Below are 19114 nucleotides of genomic sequence, written 5' to 3'. Positions count from 1 at the left end.
CTTCCGTCGGCGCTCCTCCATCCGGCCACAGAAATGGGTGGCACTAGTGGGGAGCCCACCACCGCCGCCCAGCTCGCGGGCGGCATCGCCCTCTGCAGCCGGCGGCGTCCCAGCACCGCCTCCGCCCAGGTCTCCTCCCACCTGCCGCCCCGTTCCGTCGGCGTGTTCCATTCCGGCCTGCAGGTACCCGCCACACCGTCCGGTCCTGCTCTGCACCCGGCCGCCGACACCCATTGCTGTTCCGTCCATGTGGCGTCCGTCCGTCCGCTGCTCCCACCTCCGCACGCAGAGCAAGACTTGTGGCTAAAGGCTACTCCCAGAAAAAGGGAATAGATTATGAAGAGACTTTTGCTCCTACTTCGAGAATGACCACAATAAGATCAGTGATTGCATTGGCTGTCCATAAAGGATGAAAAGTGCATCAATTGGACATCAAAAGTGCATTCCTAAATGGGGATTTACAGGAGGAAGTATATGTAAATCAGCCCATTGGTTTTGTAGTTCCTGGTGAGGAACATAAAGTATGCAGGTTGCACAAAGCATTGTATGGGTTAAAGCAAGCTCCAAGAGCTTGGTATGATAAGATACATGCTCATCTAACCAGCCAAGGTTATGAGAATAGTCCAGCTGAAAGCACATTGTATGTGAAGAAAACCGACGCCGATAATCATAGTCATCTTGTATGTAGATGACATGCTCATTACAGGTACAAGCAAAGCACAAATTTCAGATTTCAAAGCTGATTTGAAAGCTGAATTTGATATGTCAGATTTAGGGCCTTTACACTACTATCTCGGCATACAGTTTATGCATACAGATGTTGGCATTGTTATGCAGCAAACTAAGTACATAAAAAGTTTGCTAAAAAGGTTTCACATGGATGAATGTAAGCCCATTTCTACTCCGGTAGAACCAGGTGTACGGCTTACTATGCATGATATTGGAGAGCCTTTTGAGGCCGGCATTTACAGCCAGGCAGTGGGATGCCTCATTTACTTGTGTAACATGAGGCCAGACATATCTTTTGGGGTGTCTTTGTTGAGCAAATTCATGCACAGCCCAGGCACAAAGCATTGGCAAGCAATCAAACACATTTTTACTCCGGTAGAACCAGGTGTACGGCTTACTATGCATGATATTGGAGAGCCTTTTGAGGCCGGCATTTACTTGTGTAACACGAGGCCAGACATATCTTTTGGGGTGTCTTTGTTGAGCAAATTCATGCACAGCCCAGGCACAAAGCATTGGCAAGCAATCAAACACATTTTTCGTTATCTTAAGGGTACCCTAGATCTTGGTTTGTTCTATCCCGGGGGGACAGCTTGCAGCTTTATGCATACAGTGATTCAGATTGGGCTGGTGATTATGATACCAGACAATCCACCAGTGGGAATTGTTTTTTTCTTGGCAGTTCATGCATATCCTTGTTGAGTAAAAAGCAACCCACTGTTGCTACATCTACTTGTGAGGCTGAGTACACGGCAGTCTTTACAGCTACAGTAGATTGTGTATGGTTGAGGAGACTATTGGCTGATCTTCGTGAGTGTCAGCAAACACCCACCACCATTCTCACTGATAGCCAAAGTGATATGGCCGTGGCACGAAATCCAGTATTTCATGCACGTACCAAGCACATTGAGATTCATTATCACTATGTCAGAGAGAGGCTACATGCAAGGGATATCAGTTTATCCTATTGCCCTACACAGGATAATGTTGCAGATCTTTTCACAAAGGCTTTATCTCGAGAAAAGTTTGAAGCTTTCCGCAAAGCTTTGGGCTTACTCTCATACAGAGAGTGATCTGCTACCTTGTACAGGTTCACACTTCCACTACAGGGGGGATTTGTAGGCATATGCTCACTTATGGTAGTGCTATGTGTGAACAGGGCTTAACCAAGGGCACTTTTTCTCATGTGGTTTTTCCCCTTGGACATCAAGTGTGAAAGGACACTCTTAACATATAATATTTTGTACTTCTATATTATATGGATGTGGCACACATGCAAGGGTTGACTTGCATTTTGTGGATACCACACTTTTGGCTCTCCCTCTCTCTCTCTCATTTCTGTGTGTGAGCTTCTCTACCCTGCACCTAACCCTAATGTGCAGGTTTGTGTGTGTGAGTGTGTGAGTCCAACACCCAACAGTTTCCTCGATACCAAAGTCTTGTTTCCTCTCGAAAACCAATGTCATGTTTCCATGACAGATATACCATCCAAACACGGTTGCCAAAACCTAGAGAGAAAAAGATAAGTCCACGACAAAGAGCAACAACGCATCTCTTCCGAGAACATCATCCCATGCATCTTAGCTTGATCCTCTGTATCCAAATCTCGTAAACAAGGCCTGCAATCCACGATGAGAGAGAGAGAGAGAGAGAGAGAGAGAAAGGTCTCTCGGCTGTGTATTTCCTGCAACCCCACCCCATGAAGCCTCCGTGAAGATACCACCAGTGTCAAACTATCGAAAGCCATAACCTTCAACCCATCTCTTGCACCATAACACTTCAACTGCTTCTTGTTCCTGGCTGACTACTTCCTGTCCTTGGTGTCTTTTCTCCTGAGACATCTTCAGCTTTTGCTCTTCACCTCATATAGGCAAAGACATACAATCCAGCACTGTCTCCTGTACTTCCTTGTCACCTTCCACATGTCGAAGCTCACCCATGGGAACCTGGAAAAGGAAACAAACACGGAAGCTAGAGTGCTCCTACAAATAGTACAAGGACACCGATTGGCCCCAAAACGCAGTGGCGCCCCTTGCGGTATTTCTTTACTTAAACAATATTTGAGTACAAAGTACAACTTGTAGAATCCTCCACCAATAGGATCCCTCGAAGCTTTCACCCAGGACGTCCAAATAAGAACTCTCGCTATTACAGCACAACAATCCATAGAGAAGGCACACTTGTACAACACCTCCCTGCTTGAAAAGGTCTTCTCCATCTCTACCATGGATCCCACAAACCCTTTCCCAGACAGCAGTAGAGGTGAACCAAACCATATGTCCTTCCCTATAGTCACAGCTTGCATGTAACCTCGAGAAAACTATAACCTGTTCACATGAATCCAAAGACATGCTTTCCACATGAAACCAAAGGCCTGTATCCGATAAACCAAAGACCTGTATCCCATAAACCATAGGCCTGTTTCCTCGATACCAAAGTCCTGTTTCCTCTCGAAAACCAATGTCCTGTTTCCATGACAGATATACCACAAAACCTAGAGAGATAAAGATAGAGGACGTGTCAAGCAATCCCTGAATACACATAAGTCTACGACAAAGAGCAACGACACATCTCTTTCGAGAACATCATCCCGTGCATCTTAGCTTGATCCTCTGTATCACGATGAGAGAGAGAGAGAGAGAGAAAAAGGTCTCTCGGCTGTGTATTTCCTGCAACCCCACCTGCTAGCGAAGAGAGAGAGAGAGAGAGAGAGAGAGAGAGAGAGAGAGAAACCCCTTGGCTGTTAGCCCCTCGATGCCTCCTTCAGCTCGCCTCCTTCCAAGAGAGAGAGATAGAGTCCAGTATTCAGCTGTGCGCTTCTGTCCAGCCCAACAGTTACCTTAACATGTCTGCACTGGCTGCTTCCACACATACAGCCGCTAACACCCGCACATGGCACTGCTCCACGCCACAAAGAGCCTCCCACATGGCGCCTCCTTCTCGCTGCCCATTGCTGCCCGCCTAGTCGCCGGTTGCTGGCTGTAGCCCAGCCGCCTGGTGCCCCTTTGCTGGCTGCAGGCCGCCTGGCTGAAGCCCATGCGCGCAGCAGCGCCTGTCTGTAGCCTATGTGTGCAACAGCACCCGCCTGCCTGTAGCCTATGTGCGCAGCATGCGCTTGTACCACACGTACGCGCAACATCGCCAACTCCACCCGGTGACCTACATGACGACTCCGCCATCCTTCGCCCCTTTTTAAAGATGTGATTCCTCTTTCAAAAACGCCAAAAGCAAAACACATGCTTATAATAATAAAAATATTTTTAAGTCATCAAAGGTTTTAAAAACCTTATAAACTTAAAAACTCCCTTTTGTCCCCTTACACACTTGGGCTGGCCACACCTATGAGTTTCCTTTTCACATCCAACTGATGCCTATTCACACTATCCGTCCCGTGCCCATGCCCACCTGCTTGTTGTCCAAAGGGAAAAACACAGGGTCGTAACAGAGCAACTGTCAACATTTGGCCACCCAAATGGTTCACTCTTGCTTTCACACTATGTACATATTGGATTGGTGTCCATGGCTTATGGAATGTGCCTATGCATGTGATTGACACGTGTCATGTTGTATAGTTGGATATGATATTCCGCTGGGACTTGGCGTTATCATGCCCGGAATATCTAGAGGACTTGGCTTTCCGCTGGGACTTATGCCTTTGTGTACATGCCCGGAAACGCCTGGAGGATTGGCTTTCCACTGGGTCTGGTATCACATAAACTTGCCTGGAAACGCCTGGTCTTATATGGTTTCATGAACGGAAATTGCTCATGCCAATGCTACATTGCATAGCATCTTTATGTGCTTGCCTGCAAATGAAATTGCATGCTGTTTTCATGCTTGCATGACCTACGTGTAGTTCCGGGCTAGAGGACGCCCGTGCGTGTGAAACTGTCTGCTGACATGGTTGTGTGGCATGTGAACAGGTGGTAAGTATTATCTAATCTAGGCTCAAATAGCCCTTAGGACTTAGCCAATATTTATGAGTGAGTGCGTTCCCACTTCATTAAAGTTTGGGAGCCAAAAAGTCACTTATAAATTATAACCGCTTCCAAGTTCACACTCACTGAAGTCCCGAGGCGGACAAGACTCAATGTCCACGACCTGATCCTCCCTTTTTACTCGTAAATGGGTATCTCCCTATGTCCCCTCACCTGATTGGACCCCAATTCAGTTACATATTAAGAGAAAATTCGTGTTACCTCTTCATGAGGATTCTTGGAAGCTGAAAACTCTGTTTTTCCACCATTTCTCTCCATTTCCAAGCTCTCCATAGCCATACCCAACTTGCTAGGGTGTTTTCCAAGCTTCCAAGAGTGTTTCCAAGTGCTAATCACTCTCCTACTCACTCCCAATGTGACTGAAATTCAACAAAACAGCTCTCATTTTTGCTGTAATTTCTGGTCTTTTTGCTAAAAACCCTAATTTCAGCCTTTCTTTCTCAAGTTGAACCATAGGGGAGGCTTTCCCAGGGTTCCCTTCATCCTCTTGAAGACTTTTGTCGCGAAGGATTGCGGCAAATCGAAGATATCAACACTTCTAAAGCTTCCAACGCGAAGGCTTCCGCTTGCAACAACTTCTATGAAGACTGGTAAGCTAATTGGACAATGTGTTGTCATTACTTATTCAGTAAAAAGACAGGACTCCTTGTTTAGCCACCCTGTGTAGTATTTCTCTTGTCCTATGTGCTCTTGAAGATGTTGCTACCTTGCTTGGTAGAACATAGAGCCAATGGTAGAGAATATGGGCACTGAAGTCGGGCCGGGCATCAAGGCAACTCCTTGGTGATCTACATCGACATACCATTGTTTTCTTAATGCTGAATTTCATATGCATTGGCATGGAGGATTTGGCAATGGATGCCCGTGAAGCTATGTATTGAATTTCTCCAATAGTAATACAATTTACTCAAGGGAGGGGTCGGCCGTTCCGGCTCATTGTGTGTCTCTTGTCAATTCAGCAATTTACTTCTTGTATTTGAGCAAGTGTCCTTCAAATCTTAGTGTATTTAAGTGCATTGATTAGCATTGTGTTCAACCAAGTCACATTGGTATCAGAGTATACGGTTCTCTTTCACTTCTATCGTGAGAGACGATCACCATGAACACTAGCTATCTCTACACTTAGAACATTATGGATAGCCATACAATGAATGTTGGAGATGCTAATACAAGAGGCAGGGACAATGAAATGCATGCCTCCAATGCTTTACAGGATGAGCAAACTCATGTGGTGCACAATAGGGAACATGAATATGTGGGACAGCCGTCCTGTGGCAAAGAAAAGATGCAAGAAAAAGAGTCCATAGTCTTGAGGGCTGAACTTACTCGTATGCACGCTCTTCTCCATGCACAACAAGAAGAATTGAATCTCTTATCGCCGCGAGGATCCATTGGTACATGATCGTTTGAAGGCCAAGAAAGCTGAATCTTATATGGATCATGCAATAGCAATGATTGCTTAAGAGTTGCACATGCAACCGAGGGATGCAGCACGTGCATACTTGGCTCGTACCGAGGATGCCTATGCAGAAAAGGCAACCATCCCACATGTCTTGGAATCCCCACAAGTGCCCGAACAAGAACTTATGTCTAAGAGGATGAATCTCCATGCGATGGGAAAGGAACAATCAGTGACTTCACGCCATGCAGGAATACCTCATGTAGCCCATGAAAGATACAATGTTTATGGCTGTGGTCAAAATGTATGTCAAATGCCATTGCCGGCTGAAAATGTACATGCACAACACATGCAACACTGCAATTTTCTGTTGGTGCAGGTATTCCGCGTATCTCTCATGCCACTCATGCTTTCGAGTGTGCTCGTGAGGGAGAAGCTATGGCTGAAAATGTATCAATGCATGTTGAGGGGCCAGCCATGCCTCATGCTTACAGGGCACATGTATCTATGCCTTATGCATCACCTTTTGGTCCAAAAATGATGCCAGTTACAGGGACTGTCCCAATGGACAAACATGGGGGAAAACATGTTGACATGCACACACATGCATCAGAGTCTCATGACTTCAAAGCCGGAGACAAATATGTGAAGTTTGACACATATCATGGGGAATATGATGCATCAAAGGCACTTGCTTTTATTGCCCAGCTTGATATTGCTTTCAGTGATGAGGATTTCACTCAGAAATCTATGATCTCGCATGTAAGCATGTTTATGAAAGGCACTGCTGCCCATTGGTGGCTCACGAAGAAGCTCTCACCGAATCCTGTTAGATCATGGGAAGAGTTCAAGGAGAGGTTCTATGCTCAATTCTTGCCTCCCAATGCATTGAATGAGATAACAATGAAGTGGGATTGGGTAAAGCAAAATGAGGGGGAATCGGTAAATGCATATGTACAAAAGTTTTGGAAAGTGCTCTTGAAGGTGTCTCCATTTATGCATGTCACCGAGGCGGAAAGGAAGAGAAGGTTTCAATCGGGATTGCAACCCGTGTACAAAGCGGGATTACAAATGTATCCTCGTCATACCTTACACCAATTAATCGCAGCCGCCGCCGCCACCGCCACCGAGCAATTGGAACTCAAATTGAGTCGATCCAATAAGGCACAACCCTCATTTCAAGGCAAAGAGAGGGCTGTCCAAAACCTGCAAAATGATGGACAGCCACCTAAAAGGAACCAAAACCAAGCCAAATCAGGTCCAAAAGCTGAAAATAAGTTTGCCAGAAAGCGCCCTTATAAGCCGGCAAACTTTGGTCTTAGTGCTGAGAAGAAGGAGCAATATATGCGTGAAGGCAAATGCTTTACTTGTGGCAACACTGAGCACATGGCAAGAGCATGCCCAAATAAGAAGAAGAAAGCTGAAAATGCTAATGTACCGAAGCCTTATGTGCATATGGTTCCAGATGTGCAAGGCAACACTTCACATGATAGCAAAGATAGGGTTGTATGTAAAGCTTGGGGACAACTCAAGAATCAGCCCGCTCTGTTTATGTTTGATGATTGTGCAACGGAGAATTTCATATCCACTCAGATGGCAGCTGCTTTGGGTATTGAAGTGGAGGACATGGGTCCTCAAATTGAAGCAGGGGTTGCCTTTGTTGGTAGAGAAGTGCAGGTCATGCCTATTTTTGGCAAGTTGCGCATACACATTCAAGGCTATATGGATCATGAGGATTTTCTTGTGGCGCCTTTGAATGGCTGTGATGTATTGCTTGGAAAGCCTTGGCATACACGTATTGATCCGTGCAAGGCTTACAAGACTAACAGGATCACCTTCATACATAAAGGCCGAGAACATGTAATTGATGCTAGTGAAGAGGGTGATACCATTCCCCTTGTATCTCATGTACAAATTAAGAAAGTAATGAAAAAGAGCATTTTTGCGTACTTGATTTTTGTACGAGATCCTGTTGAGGAAAATGATGTACATGTAAACACTCTTTGTAATGATAAGCTGAAATTTTTACAAGAGCACAATGATTGTTTTGCTGATGAGTTACCAAATGAGTTACCACCTGTATGACCGGAAGATCATCCCATTGATCTTGTGCCGGGTAGCTCACCACCTAATAGGGCAGCCTATCGTGTAAGTGCATCCCAAAAAGAGGAGATCATGAAGCAAGTAAATGAGCTTCTTGAGAAGGGTTTGGTTCAACCAAGCTCTTCCCTATATTGTTCACCCGTCCTCTTAGTTCAAAAGAAGGATGGATCTTTTCGTATGTGTGTGGATTATAGAGCTTTGAATAAGCTTACCATCAAGAATCGGTTTTCGATTCCACGCATAGACGACATCCTTGACAAGTTGGATGGATCGGCATGCTTTAGCCGAATTGATCTCAAGAGTGGATATCATCAAGTGCGTGTAGTGCCTGAGGATGTACACAAAACTGCTTTCAGGACAGCATTTGGGCTTTATGAGTATCTTGTTATGCCTTTTGGTCTTACAAATGCCCCAGCTACATTCAATAGAATGATGGATCGCATATTCCGTGGGTACAGGAAATTTACAGGTGTCTTCTTTAGGAATTCAACAATTCAAGGAGCCTCCCTTTGAATTGTTGATTTAATGTAGCACTAATGCTAACTGTTTTGGGTTCTTGATCATGCCCCATTTTTCCTCTTCTTCCTATAGCTCTTCCACATCATCCTAAGTGTCCTCTTCCTCTCCTCACACATGCCTCCATTATTGACTATCACCTTAGGATGAGCTACTAGGACCTCCGGGTCATACCTTTGCATGATCCTTTCTTTGTCCACTTTAAACAGGGAAAGAAGATCTGGATTCTCCTTCAACTTCTCTTCTTCGTCATCTTCTACCCCTTCTAGGTAGTTCAGGCCTTCTGCATGCATTGGTTGGTTTCTTGGGCTTAGACCGAAGAAGAGCATAAAGCTCATTTGGTTATTGTTTTTGAAGAGCTCCATAAGCATAAACTCTTCATAAATACAAAGAAGAGTGAGTTCTTCTTGTCAGAGATACATTATCTTGGGCATATTGTGTCCAAAGATGGAGTGTGGATGGATTCTGCAAAGATTGATGCAATTCGGAATTGGCCCGAATTGAGTTCGGTGCATGAGATCCGTAGCCCGACTCCGATGGAAATTCTGTTCACGTCATTACATCTGGAATTAAGGAGATACCAAGAGTTGGCAAAGTGCCTATGATAGAATGTCTACCAGTTGGGATATTTTTAGAGATAAAGTTTATGGAAGGACCCATCTCTTAGATTGGGACATGTGGCAAGAAAGTGGACCAAAGTGAGACAAGTGGCCTGACACTTGTTAGAAAGTGGATCAAAGTGAGACAAGTGGCCTCACACTTGTCACTTCAGCTATTGTGTGGCTCTCCACTTGTCATTGTAGCCTTCTCTTGCCATCTTAGCTCATGGGAGGCCCAAATCTATAAATTGGAGCCCTCTCTCTTCATTAATGGAGGCTCTCTCACTGCACACTAGCCTCTACCACCGTTACAGGTTGCCCTAATGATGGCTACTCTCTTTCTCTCTCTCTTGAAGGCTGCCCATGAAGAATACCTGCTGTTGGGGACTGTTTTGGAGGCTTCCATCACGAAGAAATACTGAAGGCAAGGGTATTTAATCATTTATTATGATTTCTAGCCATTGTACTTGTTGTACCAGCATTTGTACTTGCTGTACTTGCTGTACCAGCCCTTGTACTGGCTGTACCAGCTTCTGTACTTGCTGTACCACCCATTGTACCAGCTGTACCAACTTCTGTACTTGCTGTACCTGCTGTACCAGCCCTTGTACTGGCTGTACCAGCTTCTGTACTTGCTGTACCACCCATTGTACCGACTGTACCAACTTCTGTACTTGCTGCACTGGCTGTACCAGCCACCGTACCGGCTATACCAACCATTGTACCTGCTGTACCGGCTGAATGGAGAGTTGTACTTGCTGTACCCTTTCTATTGCATGAAGACCCGTGGTTTTTGGGGAAGAATCAGTACCCACACGGAAGTATATGGATTATATTGTTGGCTCGGCATTTCTACAGCCTGTGTTCCGGCTTGGTTGCCTCGTGTTAGGCTGTGTTATGGCATTTGTATATGGATAATCCGGCATCTCCCGTGGGGAGAGTAAGGCCCTCAAAGCTTGTACATGATATTATTCTCCTTGGGTAATAAAATACTCCAAGGGGGGGGGGGGGTCGGCCCATTCCGGCCTCTATGCGGTGTCACACGTGCAAGCTCCATTTTCAGCATTTGTGGATGTTTTGTCCAACTTTTCTGTTTTATGCAAAGTGATGATGGATATGTGTTAAGGCTGTGGCCATGTTTAAGTGTTTTAATATGCATTGATGGTATCAACAAGTGTGTCAAAGGCCCTAGTCCCCTGGGCACCCGCCGCGAGTTTCAGGACCAGTATTGATTATTCCAGATTTGTCAAAACCACTTATGGTATAGAGTGTGATGCCTCAGGAGATTGCATTGGAGTAGTCTTGAACCAAGAGGGCCATGTCGTGGCCTATGAGAGTCGAAGACTTCAAGGAGCTGAAAAGATCACACTCACTTACGAGAAAGAATTGATGGCTATCATTCATGCCTTAAAGATTTGGAAGCAGTATCTTATGGGTGTTGAGTTTGTTATCAAGACGGATCATCAAAGTCTTAGGTATTTTATGTCTCAACCTAAGATATTAGAAAAGCATATAAGATGGGCTAGTTATTTGGCCCAATTTCATTTTCAGATTATGCATACCCATGGTAAAGACAACAAAGTAGCAGATGCTCTATCTCGAAGACCCATGACCCTGTAGTTTCTATGGGATATCAATTGGACTTCCCTATGATGAAAGATCTTTATGCTACAGCTGAAGATTTCAAGGACATCTGGGACAGGTTATAGAATGGAGACTTGGTGACCTCTTATGTCATCAAGGGAGGGTTTTCTTATGACGCAAACCCAGGTTATGTGTGGTACAAGAAATTGAGACCAAGTTAATGGAAGAGTTCCATGCTTCTTCCTACATGGGGCATAGAGACACCTTGACTACACTTCAAGCTTTGGAGAGCTACTTCTATTGGCCTACTATGAGAAAGGACATTGAACTTTATGATTCAAGAATGTTTAGTTTGTCAAAAGGTCAAGTTTGATCGACAAACACCAACAAGATTTTTGCACCCATTGAATGTTCTATGGGAGAGTACTGCTATGGATTCTATCTTTGGATTGCCGAAGTCAGGGAATGACGGTATATGGACCTTTCAGATTACCAAGAAGATCAACCATGTATGTCATCGGTTAGACCTTTTATATATATATATATAGATGACCCATCGGACGGCACAATGCCAGAATGAGATTTGTATATGGGAGGCAACGATGCCAGATATCTTGGACTTCGCAGTCGGGCGGTCATTGCGACCAGATGGCCCAGATGACTGTATTGGATTTCGCAATCGGGCGGTCATTGTGACCACATGGCCCAGATGGCCCAGATGACTGTATTGGATTTCGCAGTCGAGCGGTCATTTTGTGACCAGATGGCCCAGATGGCCCAAATGACTATATTGGATTTCGCAGTAGGGTGGTCATTGCAACCAAATGGCCCAGATAATTGTATTGGATTTCATAGTCGGGCGATCAATGTGACCAAATGGCCCAGATGACTATTGATGAACTCTCGGGCGGTCCTAGTAACCAGATGGCCTTGAGGATAGTCTGAGCGGTCCTAGTGGCCAGATGGCTTAGCACGGTTTCGATGAAACCAAACAGGACAATCCATGAACAGGAGGATCATTACTTGTGCATTGCATACTGATGTATGTTTGAATTTCTTTGACTTTGTGTGCTGTTTTTGATGTGTGGACAATGCTTGGATTTATGACATGTGATAGTCTCCTGGGCTCCAGATTACCTGGCCAGTACCTGGAGTACCCAGTAGACGCGAATGATGCATGCTTGCTTGTTGACTAGCTTGTGTCTAGTTTTTTTAGAACGTGAGTATGCACTTATTTTATCCAACACGTGGCAGGCCATGACGAAGTACCATCAAGAACAAAGCTATTGGTCAAAGAAAAGGCATTGAGATGTTGCCAAATGAGTAGATGACACCACAAATATGGGGAAAGACCAGATGCACAAGCTCACCAAATGGGGCTAGTACCTTGAAACATATGGATGTACTCGATGTACCTTAAAACATATGGATGTACTTGATGTACCAAAGACATATGGATGTACTTGGAAGATATGGACATGCTTGGAATACTTGCGATCCGCAATCGAGGACAACTGCGATATAAGAGGGAGGGAATGTAACTATTTGTTCCTCCTAGCTCTATTTCACATGATGAAACCCATGCCCATACACCACACAAGTGGAAGAAGACATGGGGATAGGGTCCATAAGTTTTGGTTAAGAAAAAGCACCATTCTTGGTCAAAAAATAGGAAAAAGCAAAAAGTCAAACAAGGTTAACCGCGAGCCAAGGGCACCATTGGAAAGAGGAGACTGAGCCAGACCAAAAAGCTAAAAGGCACTTTCTCAAAAAGCAGCTCTAAGGCCTTAAAGCCAGAAAAGCAACGCACCAAAAGTTGAGTAATATTTTATTAATAAAAGTAAAAAGAGCAAAAGTAAAGGCAAAAAGGGAAAAGAAAAGCATAAAAAGACAAGTCAAAAGCATGGGGAGAGCAAGGAGACCCTCAATCTTCATCCACTTGCCGCCACCGCCGCCCAGCTCAGCCCAGAGCCACCGTCGTTCAGCTCAGCCCGGCCACCTCAACCACCCCAAAAACACCACCACTCAGCTTAGCCCGGCTACTGCCCAGCTCAGCCTGGCTTCCTCCCACCAACCCCGCCTATCTTTGGAAGGTTGAACTTGGACATATAGTTTGGGCATGAAGCTTGGATATGAACATGGAACTTGGACATAGAGCTTGGACATGGAACATAGAGCTTAGACATGGAGCTTGGATATGAAGATGGACCTTGGACATAGAGCTTGACATAGAACATAGGGAACATGAACATGGAACTTGGACTGTGGACATAGAGCTTGGACATGGAACACAAAGCTTAGACATGGAGCTTGGATTTTGGATTTGGCTCTGGACTTGGACTTGGACTGGGATTCATTGGATTGGGTACTAGCCCAGTGAGAAATACATGTGGGTCATCCCCGTGGTGTGCTCGGCATCAAAGATCTTGTGCCTCGATGTTGACATCGACTTGAATATCCTATGTCGGCATATCTGTTTGTTTTATATTCATTGATTGTATTGATCCTGGCCAGTGTGCCCATGGATTGTTCTTGAATAAATTCCTGAAAGGGGGGCAGGGCTTGTTCCCTGCTTAGTGTGTGCTGTGCAAGATCCCCATTCCCTTCTCTCCCCTCTCTCTCTTTATATCTTTATCTCTTGGACACGTGGTTGAGTTTGTCATTGCACGCCTCGCTGGGCTTACAATGTCTCAGGTATTTATTGAGAAGTGTGTATTCATGTTCTTGGATGATATAATCATCTTTTCTACCACAGCAGAGCAACATGAGCGGGATGTGGAGAATGTCTTGCACCTTTTGCGAGATAAGCTTTACATTAACGAAAAGAAGAGTGCATTTGGCCACTTAGATGTTCATTATTTGGAATACATTATCAGTAGTCTAGTATTCGTTTGGACCCTGACAAGGTACAAGCTAATTGGATTGGAATGTACCTAAGACTGTCCTAGAAATCAGATCGTTTGTGGGTCTTTGCTAAGCCTACAGTACCCACATGGACAAATTTTCCAACCTTGTAGGACCTCTTATAGATCTGCTCCAGGGCGTGAAGACGTGTCACCAAAAAGTGCCCGTTATGGGCACAGCACTTGAGGCCTTCCATGCATTATGAAAAGTAGCCTCAAAAGCACTACTCCTCAAGCTGGCATTAGGGGATGACCTATTCAAGGTTATCACTGATGCTAGTAACCTTGCCATCAGCGCTCTTTTACAACAAGACAGCAAACCAGTGGCTTACTACAACTGCAAGTTGAATGATGTTGAAAATAATTATTCGGTTTATGACAAAGAGCTTTTAGGGGTTATCACCGCTCTTAAGCATTGGAAACCTTTCCTTTATAGGAGGGAATCCATAGTAAAGATTGATCATGAGACACTTAAAAATGGTTGCAAACCATGACTAGTGCCCAATGGAGTGACAGGTCAGCTAGGTGGAGTCAGATCGTCCAACAATTTGGAGGTATGATCAAATATGTTCTTGGGAAGAATAACCCTATTGTTGATGCTCTTATTCATAAGTCAACCATTCAAACATTACAAAAGTCAACTGCGCCAGAGATTCAAGAAAAAGATTTAGATAACATGAAGCACAATATGCGGATTCAGTAGAGTTCGGGACTCCACAATGCACACAGTTTGACCACAGTTCGAAACCAGGTCATTACTGCATCCAAGATGGCTAGTTGTTTTACAAGAACTAGCTATGCATTCTCAAAGAGAAACGACATGCACTATTGTGCGGGTTCAGTAGAGTTCGGGACTCCACACAGTTTGGCCCCCAGTTCAGAACTGGGTCATTATTGCATCCAAGATGGCTAGTTGTTTTACAAGAACCGGCTATGCATACTCAAAAAGAAAAGACAGGCACTGTGTGAAAATATGCCCAAAATTGGTATTTTATCCAGCCCAAAAAGGGGTTTTTATTTGGTATTTTTGTCTTGTTGCTGGCCGACAACCCTCTCTGGGCCGACTAGCAGCCCAACTCCATATATATGCATAGCTTCATAAAATCAGCAAGAAGCACAAGATCATAATCAACATCAATGCTATGTTGTTGCTGCTGGCCTACCTCTGCAAAACAGACTAAATCTTCTCGGCAGCCCTGCAGCAATGCCCACCACCGCTCTGTCCTGCCCTGATCGCCTGCCCTTTCTCTGCAGTCTGTCTCCAACAGCGCCAGCACTTCACCTACCTCCTGCAGCTCTGATCATGTCCTTGCAGCAGTCGGGTGTACCTGCAGCAGACCACACTCACCTAGGATAGCAGCCCTCTCTGCTCATCACTTGACATCGGGACAGCAGCCCTCTCTGCTCACTACCTAACTCAGGACAGCAGTCCACCATCTGCTCGGGATCACGGCCCTCTCCGCCCTCAACTACAACTCGGGACAGCAGCCCTCTTTGCTCCACACATCTCTGTTCTTCTGCATCAGAGTCTCACACTGAGACATATTGTATCTAGATACCTTCTGCGTTTTGCTCCTATGCAATAACAGCTGTCCAGCCTTGCACCCCTCATGTACAGCAGCACCCTTGTCACCAAAGCCTGCACTGGATTTCGTAGGTTCTCTTCCAACTGCTACACGAACTAGGAATACAGAGTGTTTGACCATTGTGCACTAGTTCAACAAATTTTGCATGCTCATTCCGTGCAAACAAATGGTGGCCACAGTCAAAGATATTGCTCACTTGTTCATTAATCTTTGGTATCCAGTTTGTGATTTGCCAAGGACGATTACTTCAGACAGAGATCCAAAGTAAACTCCTCATTTTTGAAGAGCATTGTTTGATAACTTTGGGACTAAATTGCGATTGTCTAGTGCTTTTCATCCAGAGGGACAGATTGTCAAATAGAAATTTACAATCAGCTGGCCTTTGACGTTCTCGAATCATACTACCATGACAAGCAGTCAAAGCGGGAATAGTATCTTCCGTCAGTGCAAGCAATCCTCAACGATACTATTCATCTACTAGCAATGGTAGGCCTCCATATGAGGCAGCATTTGGTCGCCGTTTCTAGTCACTTCTTACGAGGATGGTATCACCATCGTTGGAGGCCAACAAAACCACAGCGACATTCTCAGAGATCATTGAGTCAGTGAAGGAGCGCCTAACCGGGAAGCATACACCAGGCAAGCCAACAAGTCTCACAGAGATGTCATTTACCAGGAGGGAGACTGGGTATTTCTCTGCATCATGAACCAACGGTTAAAGCAAGTGGACAAGTGTTGTCCCAGGCTCTCTTTCCAAAGTTTCCACCTGATCCCTATTGTAAAGACACTCAATGATGTCTCCATGAAGTTGAAATTGCCAAACAGTTGGACTATGCATGACGTCTTCCACGTCTCATGGTTAAAGCTGTATGCTGGACCATCCTTACAAGAGGTTCCGAATGAGCAACTGCCTGAAGTGGTCGACAAATCAGAAGTCATTGAGCTCCACCAGATTCTCCTCCATAAGTGGAAGCATGGTTCCAATTGAAGAATCAGATAGTTCTATACAAAGTTCAGAGATCGAGGCACTCATGAAGCCGTTTGGCTTGACGAGAATTTCTTCCAAGAGTACCCCCAGTTATTGGTGGACTACTTGGAGGCTATGCAACTACCGCCAAGCTAAGGAGGGAATGTCACATGCACCATGCACTCAGGTGCAATGTGACACACTGGCTCATCAACCTTCAATAGTGCATTTCCCTCGGCAGATCTAGGTGTGCATAAGGCTATCAAAGTTGGCTTCAAACCACTTGATGGTTCAGCCGACATCCACTCTACAACAAGCAATAGCACCCTAAGTAACATTTTGGAGTTTTGTTATTGATGTTTGCCAAAAAAAAAAACACTTTGAGGAACGTTTTTTTTTTTGTTTGCCATTTTCTCTAATGCAGAAAAATCCTTTGAGAAGAAAGAAAAACATTGCATAAAAGTGCTAACAAATGGGTGGGCCAATTCTCTGATTAAGGCTTCTTAGCATGCAAGCCTCTTTCACTGTGCAGACCCAGCAACGGCACCGACTTCTTTACTTGTAATGCTTTGAAGTATAAAACCATATGATGTCAAACAGTGCTTTATGAATGCAGTGATTTCTTCACTACATGGTACTTTAACCAAGAATTTTTTCCTCCAAAATACATCTCGCCTCTCCTGCCAGTTCACACAATCTGCACAGGCAGCAGGAGCCATTTCCGGCGTATTAAGAGCACTGGGGCACAACAAAGATAGATGACAGAAATAAACGCAGGGAGAAGAAGGGCCTGGCCAGCTGCAGAGCAGGAGGGGGGTGAATTCATGGACAAGGCAGGGATAGTAGTCCCATTAATGACCAGGCCGACCAGCCTCAGTTAAGCAGCCTCATCCTTTAATCTCTCCTCACTTGTGCCCAGTATTTGACAATACTGATGGGAATGTATGTTGTGATTGCCGGTGAAGGCACCGTCCCTTCGTAAAAGCCGCACTATTGGTAGCGTTTACTGCTCTCCATTGAGTCTCGACAAGCTGTCGTTCTACTTTTAGTTGTTGCGATTCCCAAAGAAGCTGAAACATCAGATACTGACCTGTTTCCATGGCAGTAAATGACGCAAGGAAGCTTTGTGTCTTCGGAAAGAGCTAGCGGTATGTAGTGACTGCATTGCAACAAGTGACCTCTTGTGTTCCTAATCTGCCATACCAACAAAGTATGTGTTATTAAAATAAAATAAAAAAGACCCCATTCTCCATGGTGTCTAGAGAATTTTTATATTCACAATATGGGACTTTTGAAATGAAATATATTAGACTCTAGAGAGGCCTGATGTATTCTTTAAACTAAATTTGGAGATTTCAAGTACGTATTGAAGCGGTTCGTATGTAATTTGCAGGATTTTCTGCAAAATCCTACGTTTATCACAAAAAATGACAAAAAGGAGCAGAGAATTGCAGAATTTCAGAAAAAATGCTCTGTAAATAACAATTGATTACCTCTAAATCTTTCCTCTGATAAGTACGGCCTTTAATTGAAAACTCAGGCTCCAGGAGATCATCAATGCTATAATCAGCCCTGAAGAGAGAATTTTGAAAAAAAAAATCAAAGAAAAATAAATCACAGTTACGGGCTGAAATTAAGGTTAAAATCCCCCAAAAAATGAAGGCTATAATTTTTTCCCCATCTCGCCATAAAACATGTATATTTCACAATAATTTTTCTCTGACAAAATTCCTCGCGAAACGGAAAAAAAAAACGTAATTTTCTCGGAAAAACAAGGAATTGCGAATGCATTTCAAGGGGAAAAATGGATTGAGTTAATTGATTCAGGTAAGGGAAAATAAAAAGGTGAAAAATGGAAATTGTAATTTGTCAGATGCACAAGCTCTTCAGCTCAGAGAAGGGGGGGAAGGCAAACCTGGGAGGTCGAATTACGAAGTTCACAAAGGGCTCCATGAAACGCTGTGAAGCAGGGATGCGCCAGCGGGGGGAGGGGAGGGGAGGGGAGGGGAGGGGAGGGGAGGGTCAAGGAAGGGGTGGATCCAGGCGCCAGGACATGGCGAAGCAGAGATGGAAGCAGAGAGGCATGTGAAAGGGGGCTACAGTGGTGATGGCGATGATGGGAAGGGGGTTGGAAAGCTGTGTGTGTTGGGGGATGCAAGACAGCATGTGACCCCGCCTAGGGAAGGACGCTGGGGGCTCCTCCTCGTTCTTCTTCCTCTTTCAGATTTCGCCTGTGTTTTCTTCGCGTGTGTGTCCTTTTTTGTTTTGTTTTTTTTTTTTGGGCACTGTCAAAAATGAGATCTCCTCTCATTTTTTGGCTGCCGTTAGACAGAGCGCGCGCCGGGCCCATTCCCCGACCCACGCCGCCGGCCCTATTGCCCGGACAAGCGCCCACCCACACCAATGCCACCCTTCCTTCCAACCCTAGGAACAGGTTCAGAAGTTTGTTATAATTATAATTATAATTATATTACAATGTGAAGAAAATGATTGTTCAAAACTACAATGTGAAGAAAATGATTGTTCAAAACTACAATTTCCTCTTCAATCCATGGTAAATTAATTTTATAACATGCTCGGCAAAATTTATTCCCACAGACACCAGACACTGCCACACACAAGTAGGCCATTTGAAAAAGCCCCACTTCTACACTAAGCAATAAGATGCATGTAGTTTTTCTCAAAATAATCTCCCAAACACTTCCACATACAAGTAGGCCGTCTAAAATG

At 44.7% G+C, this 19114-nt stretch overlaps 1 protein-coding gene across 1 annotated transcript in view; it reads right to left on the bottom strand.

The window, feature by feature from the left end:
* LOC147634034 (uncharacterized) overlaps window positions 1-18670 on the bottom strand; it is a 47033-nt gene extending 28363 nt beyond the window's left edge. Inside the window, exons 1-3 of the mRNA XM_086805137.1 lie at window positions 18300-18670; window positions 17878-17956; window positions 17475-17578 (exon numbers count right to left, since the gene is read on the bottom strand). Coding sequence (XP_086661263.1) covers window positions 17475-17578; window positions 17878-17956; window positions 18300-18337 — 221 coding nt within the window. The 5' untranslated portion in view covers window positions 18338-18670. The remainder of the gene's footprint in view (window positions 1-17474; window positions 17579-17877; window positions 17957-18299) is intronic.
* Between the last annotated feature and the right edge of the window lie 444 nt (window positions 18671-19114).

This window comes from Cibotium barometz, chromosome 11 (genome assembly GCF_041138505.1).
Source record: "Cibotium barometz isolate CiBa-2024 chromosome 11, ASM4113850v1, whole genome shotgun sequence".
NCBI classification, from domain to species: domain Eukaryota; kingdom Viridiplantae; phylum Streptophyta; class Polypodiopsida; order Cyatheales; family Cibotiaceae; genus Cibotium; species Cibotium barometz.
Note: the sequence above shows the minus strand (reverse complement) of the source record. Positions and strands in the feature narration are given on the sequence as shown.